General features: G+C 36.3%; 1 protein-coding gene across 6 annotated transcripts in view; it reads right to left on the bottom strand.

Annotated features, from left to right (window-relative positions):
* Positions 1-21440, bottom strand: part of FUT8 (fucosyltransferase 8) — a 314622-nt gene that overhangs the window by 20892 nt on the left and 272290 nt on the right. For all 6 annotated transcript variants that reach the window (XM_043472310.1, XM_043472309.1, XM_043472307.1 and 3 more), the window contains 2 exons: positions 4880-5126; positions 219-395 (listed from right to left, as the gene is read on the bottom strand). In XM_043472310.1, the coding sequence (XP_043328245.1) occupies positions 219-395; positions 4880-5126 (424 nt within the window). The remainder of the gene's footprint in view (positions 1-218; positions 396-4879; positions 5127-21440) is intronic.

Raw genomic sequence — 21440 nt, 5'->3', positions numbered from 1 at the left:
AGAAGGGGTTTCAGAATGAAGTCTACATCTTGCTGGCACCACAACTATGCTTTGATCATAATAACAGTTGCACGAGCACACAGTTGTTTTGAATTTAAAACTCCCAATAATCAGTAATAACATTCAGTGTAACAAGAATCACCAGTCATGGGAATTAAGGATTCATTTTGACTGAAAAGAGATGGTCCACTGTAGAATCATTAGTTCATCTTACTTACTTTGTTTTTGCCTCCTTCAATAAAGAAGGGTCATCTGTGGCCAAATATACTCTTTTTTTATCCACTTGCATTCTGCGAGCAAGAAGCTGAAAATGTTCTTCAACGTGCACCATGTATTCCTCAATGGGGTGGAAGGCTGCTTCAGTTCCTACTTTGTCTGTGCGTCTGACATGGACTCTGCAGGGACAGAGAAAGAAAGAGTCTACTGAAAATGCTCTGATGCACAGAGGACTTTTAGGGTATTCAGCTTTATACCTCTATTCATGGTGGCATTATGGACATTTCCTTTTCTTTTTTAAAACATTTACTTATTTTAATTGGAAGATAATTGCTTTACAATATTGTGATGGTTTTTGCCATACATCAATATAAATCAGCCCTTCTCTCACATCCCTTCCCACCCTATCCCTCCAGGTTGTCACAGAGCACTGGCTTTGGGTGCCCTGTGTCATACATCAAACTTGCCCTGGTTATCTATTTTACACCTGGTAATGAAAATGTTTCAATGCTATTCTTTCAAATCATCCCACCCTCTCCTCCCACTGAGTCCAAAAGTCTGTTCTTTATGTCTGTGTCTCCTTTGCTGCCTTGCATGTAGGATCGTCAATACCGTCTTTCTAGATTCCATATATTTGTGTTAATATACAGCATTTGTCTGACTTATTTCACTCTGTATAGTAGGCTCTAGGTTCATTCACCTCATTAGAACTGACTCAAATGTGTTCCTTTTTATAGCTGAGTAATATTTCACTGTGTATATGCACCACAACTTTCTTATTCTGTGGGTGGACATTTAGGTTGCTTCCATGTCCTAGCTATTATAAATAGTGCTGCAATGAACAAGGGTACATGTGTCTTTTTCAATTCTGGTTTCCCCATTTATGTACAATTAAACAAATTTTTCTTTCATTTTCAACATTAGAAAAAAGAAAACCAATATTAAAAAATTCAAACACATGTATTCTAAATATATTTGCATATTAATACAAGGGGGATTAGAAAATAAGTCTTTGAAAAATGCTTTAAAGAGAAAGTAATTGGCAAATCAGAAGTAAATGGGAGTTTCTAGAGTTAGACTGTATATAAAGCAGCAAATACCAACCAAAAATCTAGAAGTAATTTTTAATATTTTTGACAATAAAGGATGCCAAGATTCAGTTATTATTATAGAACATTAAATATATAATTTGTAAAGTTTTGATGCCAAGTTTTCTTTTTCTTCATTTTTTCCTGTATCATCACTATAACACCAGCTTGTAGAGTTTAAAGCTAAGGAAAACACACACCTGCAAGGATAGTCCCTATAGCACAATTAAGGTAAGGCAAACCTTTTAACAGTTCTTACTACTTTAAGTGCATGGAACCATTCCAACCTTTTTTTGTTGTAGGTATAATGAATTTCCTTTCTCTGCCAAATACAAGCAGATACTAATCTCATCTGTTTAATCTCAGCTATTTAAGAAAAGCTCAAAAACTGTGAAAGTGTAGAACTGGGGACACAGAGTTACACTGTCTTGCACTGAATAAGGCCTCGACTTTCAACAGTATTTTAATGAAAATAAGAATAATACTAATCATAGTTGGTTTTCAGAAGTTAAAACACTCTTTACTTTTGCCCTTTCTATAACCCCTCTCTTCCCAAGTTACTAAACCACTGCTCATAAAAAGAAAAGAACAAGGTAGATTTGTTTCCTTTTAGGTCATAATACATGAGCAAGTCTTAAGTCAAGCCTGGGCTTCCCTGGGGGCTCAGATGGTAAAGGATCTGCCTGCAATGCAGGAGACCCAGGTTCAATCCCTGGGTCGGGAAGATCCCCTGGAGAAGAGAATGACAACCCACTCCAGTTTTCTTGCCTGGAGAATTCCATGGACAGAGGAGCCTGGCGGGCTGTAGTCCATGAGGTCACAAAGAATCAGACATGACTGAGTGACTAACACTTTCACAGTAAGTCAAGCCTAGGGCCAGCCATTTATTATGAATCTGGAGTGAGGATTCAATTTCATTGGAGTTACTCTGTCATCTTCATGGCTATTCTTTCCTTTGCATTTCAGATGATAGTCCAGATGTGAATACTAGCATATGAGCACCTATTGTATCACATCTTTTCCTTTTCACAATCTTCTTAGTCACTGGTTCTCTCAGGAAATTTGGAATTGTTCACTGTGCTCCGGAGATGAAATGGGACAGAAAGAACAATTCCACTGAATTTCAATGAGAAGTTTCATAAGAAGAAACACTACTTGAAATTCTGATTTTTACCATGCATTTGTTTTAGTACCATTTAGAATGGGTCAGTAACATATACACATGAAGATGAAGACACAAGTGGAAAAATAGGATGGGAGATATGAAATTAAAAACAAAAACAAAGGAGATCTATAACAAAAAGGAACAATCAGAGGAAGAGGAGCAGGGTACTACTAAGCAATTCTCTCAATTCTTCAAGCATTCCTAAAACTAGGCCTGGACCAATAATTTGAGAGAGGACCTTAAATGGATTTTAATGAAAGAATGTTAGATCTGTGAAGGATATTAGAATGCAACTCTTTCATCTAACAGTTAAAGAAACTGATGCCTCTGAAGACATTTCAGGGAACAAAATGACAACATAAGGCAAAAAGGAATGTTGGTTTCTTTCACTTGCATTTCAGCCCAGTCTTGTAAAGTAAAAGTTATTTCTGTACTTGCCTGATTTTCATTATCACAGCTCCTGTAGGGCAAGGAATCTGATTTTATTTATTCCCAATTCCACCAAACACAACAAATAAATGAATGATGTGTACACACAAAAGTCTATTATTGTGTTAATAGAAACCTATTATTTAACCCAGTGTTTTTTTTTTTTTAATACACAAAGAAAGAGTGACAATTAACAAAGGCCGAGAATGACCAAGTAAGTTGTCCAAAGTCACATAACTTGCTAGTGGTAGAAACTAGTCTGGATGCCTAGATTCTTGAATTCTAGTGCACCCCTCTTTCAGACAGCACACTACCTCAGTGTGCAAATAACTTAGTTGTCTGCAGAACTTCAAGTTCCTGTATTTGGCCAGTTCTCAATGTGGGGGATGCTCCATGAAAAATTAATAAAGGTAGCTTTCTGCTATGTAAAACTACAGGTTATCCAAACAAAGATAAGAAGCTTTAAGTCCTGGTTTGGCCTTTATAAACTCTGGAACTTTGGACAGAGATTTCTTGTAAAATGGTTATCTCTGCCTACATCACTGGACTGTGTTACAGGATCACTGAGATAATGCAGTTGAAGTTATTTTGGTAATGTAACTACTATCCTGCATCTTTCTCCACCTTGAAAATTCTGTTCTAACACTGTGGTTCTGAAGGCTTTCTTGGTCCAGAAAGTACATTTCCCCTTCCCTGACTTCTCATAAGACTTTTATGCTTTTCCTCAGGGCATTAATCACATTCTCCCAGTATAATGTTAGTTGTTAAGTCTCTTTTCCCATGGACTGTAATGAGTTGAAAGGAGTCATTTAAAAAAAATTAATCTTGGTCCCCCACAGTAGCAGGTATTCAATAAATGTTCTGCAGATAAGTGAATGAATCAACACATGTATTAATATTAATCAATAGCTGACATTATTACAAACAATAGAAGCTGCAGAATGCCATAGTCTAGCCTACAAATCTATTTTGAGGAATTACTTAAGCATCAGTCTCTCTGAAAGGTAATAACATTTTACAGTGTATTTTTTCCCTACAGAACCAAAATCCTTTTTCATTCTTATATTATCACATCATCATTTTTAGGGGAGGTGTTACCTTCCCTATTTTACAAATGGAAAAAAAATCAAAGCTCAATAATACTATTTTTAAGTAACTTGACCCAAAATTAGGGAACAGGCAGGAGTATTACCAAGGTCACTTAACTCTCATATTCTTTCCTTTAGCCAAAGAACATTTCCTGTGGTGTGAAATCTGGCATCAGGACACAGAAAAACTCCTTATTCATAACTTTTTATGTATGGGTATAGGAAAGAGCACATACTTGTGAGCAAAGGTGTTCTTTTGGATTTTTTTTGCTTCCAGGATTTCCTGATACATTTCCCTTAACATAAGCATGAGACTGAATACATATATACATGGTAATTACTAAGTGGGCTAAGAGACAACTTTAAATAACAATTTTAACATTATCTTACATTACAAATGAAATCTTTATTCTCAAAATGGCTTCCAAAACAAAAAGAAAACAGAACATCAAAAATGCAAAATAATCACCAGTGGCAATGAAAGAAACCTAAGAATAAGGTGTAAAAGAAAAGCTATAAATGTGAGCACCCCATTTCATGGCCCTGTTAGAGTAAGACAGGAAGCATGTATAGTATCTAAAATACTCCCAATAAAATAAAATTTTGCTCGTTTCCCCAGGAGAGACAGCTAATTTCAGAAATATGTTTTAATATATTTGCTGAACGAATAAATGAACAAATTATTAAGTGACTAAAATATGATGACTCAGCTGTTCTAAGTTAACAAAGGAAGAATGATCTATCTCCATGTGGCCTAAGGTGAACACTGGAACCTCTGTTTTGGGGTGTGGCTAGGAAAATTATACTAAACCTTGTAACGTTCATACTGTACTCTAAAGTTATGCACCCCCGTTACTACATATCACTTTAGGAGGAACAAATCAGGTTCTTACCCAATAACTGGATGTTTGAAGCCTAGCTTCTTGGTGGCCTCTTCTATTTCCTTTTCTAGCCAAGGCTGTGGGCGGATCAAGTATTTGACAAACTGGGACACCCACCACACTGCAGGATCACCATGGACTCGTACAAGTCGGTCTGCAAGGTCTTCTGGTACAGCCAGGGGTAAATATGGAGGACGAGGATGAAGACTGTCCACAATGGGGAGCTCGACTACCTGTACATTTTTGTCCTTTACTTCACCTGAGGGAATATCAAAGCAGATCATCACATTGTATTGCGTGTACAAATACCATTTGACAAGAACTCACTCTGGGTGCTTTTATTGTCACAGAAACTCTAAAGTACTATAATTTTCATTTTATAGAGGAAGTTAAGTAACTTAGGTACCAGAGTAAAAGTGACAGAGCCGAATTTCACATTCAGGTTGGTCTGCCTCTCAAGTGTGTGGCCTTTTCTTTTCTACCATAATGGGCTACCATATCAATACCTCATAACCCAGATAAAGATGGTTTCCAGCACTCCAAGCATCTAATCAGAGAATAACCATATTGTCAGTAGACATGTTCCCCTAGGCAAAGTCCTGTTTTTTATAACTGTTTTTCTTTTTAAAATTTGTACTGCAGTAGAGCTGACTTACAATGTTGTGCTACTTTCTGCTGTATGGAGAAGGACAAATATCAAATGATAGAGCTGACATGTGGAATCTATAATTGTTTGTTCTGAATTAGAAAAAGAGTTCGCAAAACTTCCAGCATGTCATGATAGCAAATGGCTCTTGCATACTTTCATGACAGAGCACAATGACTCTAGAGATATCTAAAGATTACAATTTTAAGACAAGCATCTCTTAAAGAAACAAAATAAGATAGTTCTAAAATCTTTTTTTTGCCTAGCCAAAAGTCTACCTATTATATTTTCAATGGTGACCGTAATAGAATCTGTGTTGATTGTATACCTGAATAATTTTAATTTCAAGTTAGAAAAGAGATAGATAATTGCTGTAAATTATGATTACTTTTGAAATTCAACTTCTATGTACCATTAATGTTACTGCTGTTCTATCAACTTTATAATGCATTGAGAACAAACCAAGATGTTATAACCAGTATCCTCAGAGTTTATGTCACATTTTAAAGACCACATAGTATTGATAATAACTAGAAAACACGAACATACTAGGCAGAAAGATTTCACAAATATAAAATATACTGACTTAAATTTTCAGTAACAAAACATATTAACCTAAACATACAAAATAACTCCAGTTAAGATGCTGTCATTGTGCATAATAAATTAGAACCACAGTTAATCATTGGGCCATTAAAGAAAGAATGTACTTGTAGTGAGCAGACCTAGAATATGTTTGAAATACATTCACCAAAATGAAACACAGTCCTTAAATTTTGCTTTTCAATACATGGAAAAAGTGTTTTAAAATAAATTACATGATCTGGGTATGTCACTCAAATCAACTGCATGGTTATTAGAAAGTCAGTTGTAAAACTAAGGATTAGAAGCATCTGGTTAATATTCTCACTGATATGTAAAACTCATTTCAGGAGTCTTAGAACAAGACCCTTGACATATAATATATGTTGAGTGAATAAATTAGAATAAACAAATTTACCACCAGTATTGCAGTTCACCTCATACGCCAGTTAAGAAAGAGCTGGGCACCTTTATCAGATGAGAAACTGTAATTTAAGAGTGTTTAGGGAAACAGTGAGCCGTATTTTAAATTAAGCTCTAATATCTCCCTAAGGCAAGGAAAATTAGGGTGCTTTCCCCAATGTGGAGATAAGTAGTATATGTATGAGAAAGAAAAAAAGTAAGGTAGAAATATAATAAACAAAGAGAAAAAAGAAAGGAAAATCCTAGCTTCTCCTATATGACCATAAACAAAAGCAAAATTAGTACAGCTACTTTCTTTTTGTAATTTCTTCCTGAAAAGGTTATGCTAAATTTCCCATGTAACTAGCTCCAAACTTCACTCAAGAGAAAGTATTACCTTCTATAAATCATTGTCCCAAGGCCTTAATTTCCATATAGCTAGCTCTATTGACTATTTCATTTCAGAAATGAAAACTATGCTTGTACCTTCAAGACACAGAACTCAGTTTATTTGTATTGACTTATTTATTCATTCACTTGTTCAAATATTTACTGAATACTGCTGCTGCTGCATACTACACTATGCCAAACACTGTACTAGTCAGAGTAGAGCCTATAGAGTGATGACATGGTTACTGACTTTGAAGATTTCCAGTTCAAAAACCTCACTCAGAACCAGACTGCTTTTGGTGAAACAAATAAACAAAGGAACAACACAACACCATCATCACCAACAAACATGCTATCCAAAACATATCAATACTCAGTTATCCAGTAAAATATTAAGAAAGGGGTATTCATATTTATAAATGAAAAAAACTGTCATAGAATAAAATGTTAGCCTCCTCAATAATGACATATTTTAAAATGAAAGAAAATTACATAGTACATGCTAAGTTGGAAGTTCTTTTCTTTTACTTGGTTTGCCATAAAACATTTTTATTCTACTGGAATACATATTCAAAAGAATTTAAACCTGGAACAGATCCTAGAGATAATCTTATTCACAGTTTTCTCAACTTTAGTCATTTATGTACCACCTTTATAATTTCTGCCATATCCATATGTACCATCTGTACTATTTAATGTTTAAAAATTCACTTTTTAAAACTTAAATTGATTTATTTTATAGATGATAACTGAAACTATAACTTTGCTACAAACAAAACTATGTTATTAAATTCTATACAAATTCTCTTGCTTATAAAGGGCTCCAAGTTCAAGCCAGATTTCTGTTTTTTTTAAAATTTATTTGGCTGCATGCGGCACACCGGATCTTTGCTGGATCATGCAAGATCTTTTGTTGCAGTGCCTGGACTCTCTAGTTGTGGCAGGTGGGCTCCAGAGGGTGCGGGCTTCAGTAGTCGGCATGTGAGCTCTCTTGCTGTGGCACGCAGGCTCTGGGGTGTGGGCTCAGCAGTTGTTGTGCATGGGGTTAGCTACTCTGCAGCATAAGGGATCCTAGTTCCCTGACCAGGGATCGACCTGCATAACTCTGCATTGCAAGGCAGATTCTTAACCACTGGATCACCAGGGAAGTCCCCAGATTCTATTAAAAGACTGAATAAGGAATAACTTCAGCTATGTGACTCAATGTTTAATTTTTTTTTTCCCCAGAAAACTGCCTGACATTCTTTCATATGCCACCTAAAGTCACCTCTAGTAATCTGTGGTAGGTTTCAGAATTTTGGGAAACACACATTTATTTAAACCCCCTCATTTTCCAGAGGAAACAGACTAAGAGTGGTTAAGAGAATTTCTCAAAGGTAATATAGCTAATAATCAGATTCTAGTGCTTACTCTACTATACTACATTCTGCTTTCTGGAACATGCATTTTTTAAAAAAAGCATTTAAGTACATCCCTGTTTACCAAAGAAGAGTGCTCTGCCATTCTATTAAGACTGTTGTTTAGCTGCTAAATTGTGTCTGACTCTGCGACCCCACGGACTATAGCCCATCAGGCTCCTTTGTCCATGGGGTTTCCCAGGCAAGAATACCGGAGTGGGTTGCCATTTCCCTTTCCAAAGGATCTTCCTGACCCAGAGACTGAAGCCTCATCTCCTGCACTGCAGGCAGATTCTTTACCAGTGAGCCGTGACGGAAGCCCAGATTAAGACTTCAGCGTTGGTTAAAAAAAAAAAAAAGTGCTGCATCAGTCTTCTAGCAAGAGAATATTTTATATACACAAATTATATGTTAAAAGTTAGCACTATTCATCTGTAAAGAACCAGTGCAAACTAGCCTGGGTATTACACAACTTACTGCCCAGTTTGACCTGAATTGATATGGTCATTATTAATTATCTCATATTTCAGATGACCTCTCTGGTTGATAACCCTATTTTACCAGGTCATTCTCTTTGCCAAGGGCAGATTAAGACTCAAAAAGCTTGTTAGTATACAACAAGCCTGTTCTCTGGCAGGAGCATAGGTAGCTGTTTGTAAGGGATGATCTTCACAGCTACAAGCATGTACCTCTAGAAGAGCCCTCCACTCTGCTAGTCAATGCATAACAGCTCCGTTTAAAAGCATTACTCTGCTACTATTTTATGTAACATAAGTCGGAGACATTAGCCCTGCAGATGGTCAATTAGAATTATTAGTCTTCAAAAGAAAGGGCTTTAGAAGCTTAATATCCACCATAGCTGCTGCTGCTGCTGCTGCTAAGTCGCTTCAGTAGTAGCTAGATAGCATATTAAAAAGTAGAGACATTACTTTGCCAACAAAGGTCTGTCTAGTCAAAGCTATAGTTTTTCCAGTAGTCATGTATGGATGTGAGAGTTGGACTATAAAGAAAGCTGAGCACCGAAGAATTGATGCTTTTGAACTGTGGTGTTGGAGAAGACTCTTGAGAGTACTGCAAGGAGATCAAACCAGTCAATCCTAAAGGAAATCAGTCCTGAAAATTCATTGGAAGGACTGATGCTGAAGCTGAAACTCCAATACTTTGGCCACCTGATGCGAAGAACTGACTCATTGGAAAAGACCTTGATGCTGGGAATGATTGAAGGCCAGAGGAGAAGGGGATGACAGAGGATGAGATGGTTGGATGGCATCTCTGACTAGATGGACATGAGTTTGAGTAAGCTCTGGGAGCTGGTGATGGACAGGGAAGCCTGGAGTGCTGCAGTCCATGGGGTCGCAGAGTTGGATACGACTGAGTGACTGAACTGAACTGAACTGATAAATTAATGGGCTTTGCTGTAATGAAAAATGTTTCAAGGATGGAAAGATTTTGGGCCCCAGTCTATAAGACTTCTTTTGTAATTTACTGTCTTGTGAGAGAAGCAGAACTCAGGAAGGGGACTGTCCTAAAAGCAGAATTCATAGAGCTCAGACTCTTCAAAGCAAAGAGATCTGGAATAGGGTTGTCAGTTGAGAAAAATCTTCAAAAAGACATCACTATCTAGAACTTAAATCACTTGGGGAGAAAAGGGACTCTCCTAAAAGCAGAATTCATAGAGCTCAGACTCTTCAAAGTAAAGAGGTCTGGAATAGGGTTGTCAGTTGAGAAAAATCTTCAAAAAGACATCACTATCTAGAACTTAAATCACTTGGGGAGAAAAGTTATTAGTAACTTTTTGGTGATTCTGAACCAGAAAACCTGTCTACTTTTTGGACTCAAGCTTCTTAAAGAGATTGCCCTCAAAACCCACATAGGTTCTGGCTTCCTCCAAATAAGTACAGAGAGGTAGAATAAAGTTTTAATTCTCCTCCTAAGTGTGGTCTTGAATGGGTCTAGCAGCTAGGTGCCATCCCATTCAACAGCCATTCCAAAGACTGTGTCAACTGCTGGGACTCATGGCTCCAATGGAGGCTAGAGCAGGGAGCAACATCAAACAAAATATAGCAAAACAAATGCTTATTCATATAGTACCATGACTGTGTACACAGTGTTTAAGGGTATAGGCTCTGGAGTCATAAAAATTGGAGTTCAAATTCTCTATCACCTAACTGTTGTGTGATCTTGGATAGGTTATATTTAACTTCACCCCTTTTTCTTCATCTAGAAAATGGCATTGATAATAGCAATTTCCTCATATGTAAAACAGAGTATCTTACTCATCAAGTTATTCTGTGGATGAGATATTGCATGGAGAAAGCTGAATACATTGCCTGATTCACAGTAATTCTCAAAAAATGTTAGCTCTTATCCTGGGACCAATTCTGCTGAACAATTCTCAAGAACCTGGCTATTGCTAGGTCCAGGAAGAGATTATTTGCCAAAATATCATATTCTCTGAAAAATATATCAAAGTGCCCCATTTCAGTGAGCCAAAGATATGCTCCCAAATACAGCAGATAAGGACATATAAGATATATACCCAAAGTAAATCTTGTTCATACTGTTTACCACAGGCAATAACAATTGAACACAGAGTGAACAGCAATTCTGATCTATGTGAAAGTTCTGATATTCTATCATCACTACCTTGACCAAAATTCTGTGCTATACTGAAAGCTCAGAATAGCAGTAAGTTGTCTAAACTGGTAATACTTCCTGCTCACATCAGAGCAAGGAATTTATATGCTTAAATTATATCCACAAAGACTATCTGGACTTTGGGGATTTACATTTTCTTTGCCACAGCGTGGCCAAATATGACTGATTAAATTCTTACTCAACTCTCTGAGACTAGAGAAGGCATGAGTAAAAAGACCAAAAGTTAACCACCTGTGTTGATACCTCTAGAGGCACGGGGGAGATGGGGGTGGTTTCTTTGATTTTCTTTAATTTATAGGTGGCTGTTTAAAAAAAAATCACATAAATGTGCGAGCTCTGTTCTTTGGGATTTTAACATGACAACATTAATATTTATATTCTCATTTAATGGATGAGCTCTGTTCTCATTTAAAATATGAAGGAAAGATATACTATTAAAAAGTGAACATCTGGGCCCTTTCCTTTTGTTTTTCAACCACTGCGGCTGATAGAGATCTCTTCCTGAACTTGAATGAACAACTGTCACCTGTCATATGAATTCCGTCACTGCTCTACTTAAGCAACAACTCAAAAGACTGTTATTACTGCCAGTTTGAATGCTTGAACCAGTTGAGTGAAAAGTTCCAAATTCAATCATATGAAACACACTGCAGTGTTAGCAACATTCTTAAGAATTAGCATATCACTATGTGAACAACTATGCAGCATTCTTATGAGGTGCTTGCTGTTTTTACTAGCAACAGAAATGCCTTGCAAAAGCAATCAGGCTCATGGTTCACTGACCTCAATGATATTCTGACAGACTTAACTCTGGATCGAGGACTAAAAGAACAGCTAATGGAAAGTATGTAATATCTTAGTGAATTATGCAGTTCAGGATAAGGTAGGCAGGACAGTGTCAAAAGAAAAAAGACCAAAGATATTTGTTTGCTTCATGGCACTAAACAGGATCCCTGAAGTCATTCTTTATGCTTCTGAAACAAATTGAGTCATTTAACTTTTATATACATATATGTTACTTTGCCAAGAGGTTCCAGACAGTCCACAGACAGTATGCTCATAAAGGGGATGCTGACAACAGTTTTTTTGATGATTCACATTGCACGGGTCCTATAACTCCATGACTAGAGGTCTGGGGGAGTTTTTTGTCTTTCAGGAATACTTTCTTCTAATTTAGAACCTCCTTCTAACCTAAAGGATCCCAGAGAATCCTAGAACAGCTTTTATCATTGGTAAGAAAGACGAGAATGGAGAAAAGCAGTAGAAACAAATACAAACCTTAATTTCATCAAATTTAGGAAAAAGCCAAACCCCAACCTCTCTTTCTCCCATGATTGAAAAAAAAAAATCACGATTCCACTCTCATATTCCTCTTATTCTTTCATCACATGTCATGTCTCCTTGAAAGAAAGAGCCAGAAGGAAGGACTTCAAGGTAATAATAGCCTTTCATTCCTTGAGAATCCCTGGAAGAAGTGACAGGGTGAGCAGGTGTGCTGTCAGGATCTTGCAGGATAGAGCCGTCAGTTGGCACGCTGTGCTCCCTTTGCTGTGGGAGAGTTTTATAGCTGTCTCTGTGGTCAGAGTTGAAGAGTTAGGAATGCGATGTTTCATGCTGGCTTTACAGCTACTTGTAATTTTACACTAAGTTATCATATAATTATGTTACATCAGAAAGGCCTAATTAAGATTCCCTGGTGATAGGGTAACGGTCCATCCTAAAACCCTAAGATGCAAGAATTATAACAAGAAATTTTGGTTATTTTACGAGAGAAGAAAATGAAAATACAATCATATTGGAAGAAGAAAATAATAACAAAACAGTTAAGACTTTTGTAGGATGTGAGGAAAGAAGACAACTTAATCAAGTATGGTGCTGTGTTAAAAGTACTACAAATTACTGATAAAACAGACAAATACCTTGGCTTACTAAAACAGGAACAACAAACCTTTCTTACAGTATATGCTGTGTGCTTAGTCGCTCAGTCGTGTTGGACTTTTCGTGACCCGCTTCCCTGGCGGCTCATATGGTAAAGAATCCACCCACAATGCAGGATACCTGGAGTTTGCTCAAACTCACATCCACTGAGTCGGTGATGCGGTCCAACCATCTCTTCCTTTGTCATCCCCTTCTCCTCCTGCCTTCAATCTTTCTCAGCATCAGGGTCTTTTCCAATGAGATGATCCCTACTGTTTCCTATTATATGCAACATATTTTTCAACCTGTAGACAGTTATCTATCAATAGGCCACAAAGTCTTAATCTGGTAGATCTCTAAATCAGAGGTCACTATTTATCATAATCCTATTTTCATTTCAACTGATAAAGACTCTGGCAGGGATGAAGGTCCAGAGTCTGTTCTTCCCATATGCTTTGCTCCTTCTCAATGACCTCTGCCATAAACCATTTCTAAAATAGCTCTCACATCCACCCCCTCCCCATTGGACCTCTCCATCAGAGTCTTGAATCAAGAGGTGACACTTGCTGAACACCAACCATATGTTAGGTTCTACACTAAAGATTTTCCATAACATTATCCTAATTAGTCTACAAAGTCCTAATGTGGTGAGTACTTGCCTATCCCCATTTTATAGATGAAGTAAAGTAACCTGTTTAAGGTCATTTAGCAAGCACTCAGGAGTTGAACTTAGATATTCTGATTCCTAAGTTTAAAGTCTTACTCCATCCCTATTCCACTCCCTTAAAGTTTCAGAGAAGGCCAAAATAGCTCTCACGGAATGAGAGAGAGAGAGAGGGGAGAGGGCCAGGCTCCAGGTGTGAGTTTAAATAGCAAGACAAAGGAAGAGGAAAGGCAACTCCCATGGCTAAGATCTAGATCTATCTCTGCAGCGTGCACTGGATCTAGAAATTTAATGTTAAGTGAAGGACATAGAGCACTGGTCATGTGTACTCATAAAACTATCAGAAGACGTGAGCTGTGGCTTAACAAGACGATATCATTCACTGTCACTTTGGGTTCACACTTGGGATCTCCCACGAAACCAAACAGTAACTGAAGACAGCTGATCTCAACTTTAAATTATTTATATGAAATAAAGTGCTTGTTAGTAAATTTAAAGCTCATGGTTAAGAGTTAATAATATCTTCACAATTTGAATGTAAAAAGAAAATATGAATTAGCCAACCAATGACAGTCTTATTTCCTAATAATGATAAAATAAGCTTTCCATGAAGAAGAAATAGCCTACTTCATAACAGAATATAGAAGCAAAGTTGTTATAAAAGATTTATTAAACTTATAAATCATTCTTATTTATTTACATACTTTCAACAATTAAACATTAAAACAAAAAAATATTCTGCAATCTAAGATACCTCTGTCCTTAAAAAAGCTTCTACTTTTAATTTCTTAAGTGGTATATTAGGGATAAATAGAAGTAAACAAATTTCAACTTATTCATGAAAACCTTATAACTGACTGAAGTATCTACTGTTGATGATATGATTCAAGAGTTATGGTATAATAACTGATGGCATCCAAAATAAATCATAAAATAAATACAAGTACTTGTATTTTCAGAAACATTTCCAGCCTTGATTATTATAAAAATTAACTTTATTCATATCAGTGGAATTTCTGAAAAATTAAAAAATATCACAAAAAGAACTTCTAGAGGTGATACAAAGTAATTTTCACTAGGTTGAACATACATGAAAGAAGAAATCACAATTATGTTTTTATGTGAATAAATCTGTGATGTTCAACTACTCCATCTTAAGAATAAGGAGAAATAATGTTTTTTCAGAGAACAGAGATCTGCCAAATGACAAGAGGAGAAGAGAATCATTCTCTTCTACCCGAAAAAATGAGAGCTTAGAGGGGATATGTTCAAAGCCTATAAAAATCATGAAAGATTTACATAATGTGTTCAAGATGTACTCCCCAATCTTAGAATTAGGAGTGTTTCACTGGTGCTTGAAAAAATAACTTCAAGAATAAATAAAGTCTAATTTTACAAAATAGGTGAAATTCTTACAGAACTCATTACCCCAAGAGAAGATAAAAGCCAGAAATAGTATGTTTGGGGAAAAAAATAAATGTTCAGACCTTGATATCATGGATGGCAACTATATCTCTTATGAAATGTCAGTGAGAACTGCTGCTAAATCAGAGTTCTGAATTGGATGAATCAATAATATGACCCCAAATGCCCTTTTTAGGCTTCAGTGCACAGGAAACAATATATACAAGATAATAAGACTACATTACATTTTGGTTCTAAAGGATGCTTTTTCTTTGTATACTAACAAACTGTTATTTCTTTTCCCTTCAGTTGGAGATAAGGTGTAGATAAACCATTGAAACAGAAGAAGATAAAAAGGAGGAGGAATATAATATTACTTATGCCTGCTGATACTGCTTACTTGGTTAGAAAAGATTATAAAATTCATAAAATAGAGGATATTGGAATTCTGACACTGGTACCTCATAGTTAAGTTTTGTAGGACAAAACTTGTACATGATAATTTGTTTTCATCACTATCAAAAAACCAGAAAAAGGATTCACTGAGAGGTCACTGGTAGCAGGACTAGAAACCTGGTCAAACTAGCTCAAGTGAAAAGAATACAAGGGAATTGCCAAAAAAAAAAAAAAAAACAAAAACCAAGAAGTACAACTGTATTTTACAGAAAATGAGAAACCTGCAACTTTTTTTTTACCATGGTCTGTGCAGGTCGGCTACACTCTTTGCTAAGCAACTTCTCTCTCTTGCTCAATGCCCCATCTTGTAGCCATCAGCTTGAGTCTACAGGATTTTACAACTCAGTCTCACCCTCAGATAAGCAGAGTCTCTTGTAAGGATACTAACGTTTACTGAGATCATATGCTGAATACTGTGCTAAATGCCTATGAATATTATTTCTCTTAATTACAAAAATTACCCTACAGGGCAAGTACCCTTACAGATGGTCAGTGAAGGAGTTAGAAGACAGACCCATCAGACTCCAGAGCTGGTGTGCTCAAGTGCAAGATGAGATTACCTGCCAACAGGTGACTTGTTGGCACAGCCCAGCCTAAAGGGTTAGTTTCTCAGAGTGAGATATTCATTCTGGCCTCTACATCTGTGAATATACCTGTGTGCATGCGTGTGTATGGGTGTATGCGGGGTGGGGGTGGGGGGCTGGTTACATGATATCCGTAAGACAGTAAAGGCCTATATTGCCCAAACAGATGTTTTCAGATGAAGTGTGGGGAAATAATAACTGATGTATAGTAAATCTTTGACTTTTAGGAATTTATTATTTTTTCCTGTTTCAAAAATTTATTTTTTTCTCATAGAAAAAATGTATTATAGGCATGAATCACATTATCATCTCAACAGTGTTCATGTAGATTTGTTTTTCTTATCATAATCATAGTAAAAATATGACTATAAATGTCTATTCACAAGTTGCTCTCCTAACCTAAACCGAAGATCAGTAAAGAGGAAAACATCTACTTCTACAATCCAGAAAAAATCTACTTCTGCTTCACTGACTATGCAAAAGCCTTTGACTGTGTGGATCACAACAAACTGTGAAAAATTCTTAAAGAGATGGGAATACTAGACCCAGATTACAGGAGGAGACAGGGTGACAGAGGATGAGATAGCTGGATGGCATCAGTGACTCGATGGACATGAATTTGGACAAAGTCCGGGAGATAGTGCAGGGCAGGGAAACCTGGTGTGCTGCAGCCCAAAGCATGGGGACTGCAAAGAGGGGTCACAAGGACTTGGACACAACTTAAGAAACTGAACCAACAACAACAGCTTAAAGAACTGCCTATTTAAGGAGCGTCGAAGAAAACCTAAAAACAAGGGAGGCAAAAAAACAAGGCTACTAGAGGAAAATTTAACATTGGATACCAAAGCTACCACAATTTAAGAGTAAACACAGCCTAAATCCTAGCCAGATTAACATAAAACCTCACACTAAAGGACTATCAATTTCAGTTCTGCATTTACATAATTCATTATGTTCAGTTTTCAACACAAAATTGTAAGATATGCTAAAGGGCAAAAAAAAAAAAAAAAAATCAGACTGAAGGAACACAGCAGCCATGGGATCCAGGTTTGTGTACGGCAGACATTCTAGATCATCAGACTAGGAATTTTAAATAACTATGATTCACGTGTTAAGAATTCTAATGAAAAAAGTGAACAGTTTGCAAGAAGAGATAAGTAACATAAGTAAAGAGATGGAGACTCTAAGAAAGAACCAAAAGAAAATGCTAGAGATGAAAAACACTAACAGAAATGAATGTGTTTGAGGGGCCCATCGGTAAACTGGACATGACTGAATGAAAGAATCAATGAGCTTGAAGATAATGACAATATAAACTTACAAAATTGACTGGAAAGAGAAAAAAAATGAAAAGAATGAAACAGAATATCCAAAAACTGAGACAATTACAAAAGAAGACCATACATGTAATGGGAATGCCAGACAAAAGAGAGAAAGAAAGAGAAGAAATATTTGAAGTAATAATGCCAAAATTAATGATAACAACAATCCACAGATCTAGAAAGTTCAGAGAACATACTAAGCAGGATAAATAAATAAAAAATCTGTATCATGAATGTTATATTCAAACTATACAAAATCAAATAAAAAATCTTGAAAGAAGTCAAGGAGGTAGGGGGAAATCTTATTAATAAAGGAACAAGGATAAGAATTACATAGGCCTTCTTTTCAAAAACCATGCAAGCAAGGAGGGACTGGAGTAAAATACTTTGCTTTTAAAGAATGAAAAATCAGCTGCTTAGAATTCTGTATTCAGTAAAACTGCCTTCAAAAGTCAAAAAGAGACTTTCTCAAACAAAAATTGAGGGAAACTGTCACTAGCTTCAGAGAGAAGAAAATATGTCATATTTCAAAAACTCATATATACATACATACATATATAGCAAAGAGTGTTAAAGAAGGAATAAATGAAAAGTAAAATAGAATCTTTTCTTATTCTTTATTAATCTAATAGATAACAGTTTGTTTAAAGTCATAACAGCAACAAAATATTACATGATCATAACTTATGGATAAGCTATGCTTCAAAAAACTAAGATCATGGCATTCAGTTCCATCACTTCATGGTATATAGATGGGGGAAAAAATGGAAACACTGACAGACTTTATTTCCTTGGGCTTCAAAATCACTGAAAATTAAAAGATGCTTGCTCCTTGGAAGAAAAGCTATGATAAATCTAGAAGTCTACTGAAAAGCAGAGATATCACTTTGCTGACAAAGGTCCATATAGTCAAAGTTATGGTTTTTCCAGTAGTCATGTACAGATGTGAGAATTGGATCATAAAGAAGGCTAAGTGCTAAAGAACTGATGCTTTTGAAGCCTGAGGTTGGAGAAGACTCTTGAGAGTCTCTTAGACAGCAAGGAGATTAAACTAGTTAATCCTAAAGGAAATCTACCCTGAATATTCGTTGGAGGGACTAATGCTGAAGCTCCACTACTTTGGCCACCTGACGTGAAGAGCCCACTCATTGGAAAAGACCCTGATGCTGGGAAAGACTGAAGGCTGGAGGAGAAAGGGACGACAGACGATAAGATGGTTGGATGGCATCACCAATTCAATGGACATGAGTTTGAGCAAACTCCAGGAGATAGTGAAGGACAGGGAAGCCTGGCATGCTGCCATCCATGGGATCGCAAAGACTCAGACATGACTGGGTGACTGCGCAACAACAAGCTTGTGGATAAGTGAAATAAATGATAACAGTGCTTTAAGGAATGGGAGGGAAGATTTGGGACTACTCTTTTATAAGGTATTTGAAGTGCCCATGAAGTGGTGGTATACTGTTATTTGAAAGTAGACTTGTAGAAAGTAGACTTGAAAGTAGCTCAATTCCAGAAAAATAAATGACCCAATCAAAAAATGGGCCAAAGAACTAAACAGACATTTCTCCAAAGAAGACATACAGATGGCTAACAAACACATGAAAAGATGCTCAACATCACTCATCATCAGAGAAATGCAAATCAAAACCACAATGAGGTACCATTACACGCCAGTCAGGATGGCTGCTATCCAAAAGTCTACAAGCAATAAATGCTGGAGAGGGTGTGGAGAAAAGGGAACCCTCTTACACTGTTGGTGGGAATGCAAACTAGTACAGCCGCTATGGAGAACAGTGTGGAGATTTCTTAAAAAACTGAAATAGAACTGCCATATGGTCCAGCAATCCCACTTCTGAGCATACACACCGAGGAAACCAGATCTGAAAGAGACACGTACACCCCAATGTTCATCGCAGCACTGTTTATAATAGCCAGGACATGGAAGCAACCTAGATGCCCATCAGCAGATGAATGGATAAGGAAGCTGTGGTACATATACACCATGGAATATTACTCAGCCATTAAAAAGAATTCATTTGAATCAGTTCTAATGAGATGGATGAAACTGGAGCCCATTATACAGAGTGAAGTAAGCCAGAAAGATAAAGAACATTACAGCATACTAACACATATATATGGAATTTAGAAAGATGGTAATGATAACCCTATATGCAAACCAGAAAAAGAGACACAGATGTACAGAACAGACTTTTGGACTCTGTGGGAGAAGGTGAGGGTGGGATGTTTCGAGAGAACAGCACTGAAACATGTATATTATCTAGGGTGAAACAGATCACCAGCCCAGGTTGGATGCATGAGACAAGTGCTTGGGCCTGGTGCACTGGGAAGACCCAGAGGGATTGGGTGGAGAGGGAGGTGGGAGGGGGGATTGGGATGGGGAATACATGTAGATCCGTGGCTGATTCATGTCAATGTATGACAGAACCCACTACAATATTGTAAAGTAATTAGCCTCCAACTAATAAAAATAAATGAAAAAAAAAAAAAGAAAGTAGACTTGTATTAGTTATAAATGTGTGTTATAATCTTTAGGGTAACTACTTAAAAGAGAAGTTGTAATTTATATGCTAAGATAAGAGAGAAAACGGGGTTATTATATAATAATCAATTAAAACCAGAGAAGGTAGATGAATAGAGGAAAGTAGTAAAGAAACAAGGTCAACAAATAGAAAAGTCACAAGTATGGTTTATATTAACCCAACTTTATCAATAATCATTTTAAATGTATGCGGCCTAAATACACTAATTAAAAGACAAGAACTGTCAGAGTGGGTCAAAAAGCAAGGCCCAACTACATGCTGTCTACAAGAAACCTACTTTAGGTATGAAGACACAGAAACATTAAAAGTGAAGGTATACAGAAATATACACTGTGCCAATATTAATCAAAAGAAAGCTGGAGTATCTCTGAATTTCAGACAAAGCAATGAAAATTATAAGTGATAGAGAAGTCTTGTGTAATGTTGTTTAGGCACACAGTCGTATCTGGCTCTTTACGACCTAAAATGACAAGGGGTCCATTCTCTATAAAGACATTATGATCCTTAAAATATATGTGCCTAATAAACAGGTGTAAGATTATATGAGGCAAAATCTGTTAGAGCTGCAAGAATTCATTATTTATTTTAATTCAAAGATTACTCACAAATTCACTATTATAGTTAAAGACTTCAACATCACTCATTCACTTACTGACAGAACCAGGAGGCAGAAAATCAGTAAAGATATGATTGAACAGGATAGTATCATCCATCATCTGGATCTAACTGACATTTATGGAATACTTTATCCAGTAACAGTAGAATGCAAGGTCTTCTTAAGTTCAAAGGGAAGATTCACCAAGTTAGAGCATACTCTAGGCCATAAAACACACCTTAACAAATTTAAAAGAATAGAAATTATAGGAAGTATGCTCTCAGACAACAATGAAATTAGAAGAGAGATCATTAACAGAAACATAGCTAGAAAATCCTGAGATATTTGGAGATTAAACATCACACATAAATAATACAAAAATCAAAGAAGAAATCTCTGGAAATTAAAAAACTTTTTGAACTAAATGAAAAAAAGACATCAAAATTTGTGGGATGCAGCAAGAACAGTACTTAGAGAAAAATGTATAGCATTAGATGCATTACAAATAAAAAAGAAGAGCCAAAATCAATCATCCAACTTAGGAAACTGGAAAAAAAAGAATAAATTAAGTCCAAAGTAAGAAGAAAAAATATCAAAGAAATTGAAAGCAGGAGAAAATAGAGAAAAATCAACAAAATTAAAAGCTCATTCTTTGAAAAGGGCAAAGAAATGGATAAACCTCTAGTCAGGGTAAAAAAAAAAGAAGAGAAGACACAAATAATGTCAGTAATGAAAGAGGAACCATTTACTACTGAACCCATGGACAGTCAAAGGATAATAAAGGAATATTATGAACAACTCTATATCCACAAATTTAGTAACTTAGATAAAATGGAGTGATTCTTTGAAAGACACATTTACCAAAATTCATATAAGGAGACTAAGCCTATATTGATCAAAGAAGTTGAATAAATAGTTGATAACTTTCCAAGACAGAAAGCACCAAACCCAGATAGTTTCACTGGTGAATAATACTAAATATTTAAGGAACA

This window comes from Cervus canadensis, chromosome 6 (genome assembly GCF_019320065.1).
Source record: "Cervus canadensis isolate Bull #8, Minnesota chromosome 6, ASM1932006v1, whole genome shotgun sequence".
NCBI lineage: Eukaryota > Metazoa > Chordata > Mammalia > Artiodactyla > Cervidae > Cervus > Cervus canadensis.
Note: the sequence above shows the minus strand (reverse complement) of the source record. Positions and strands in the feature narration are given on the sequence as shown.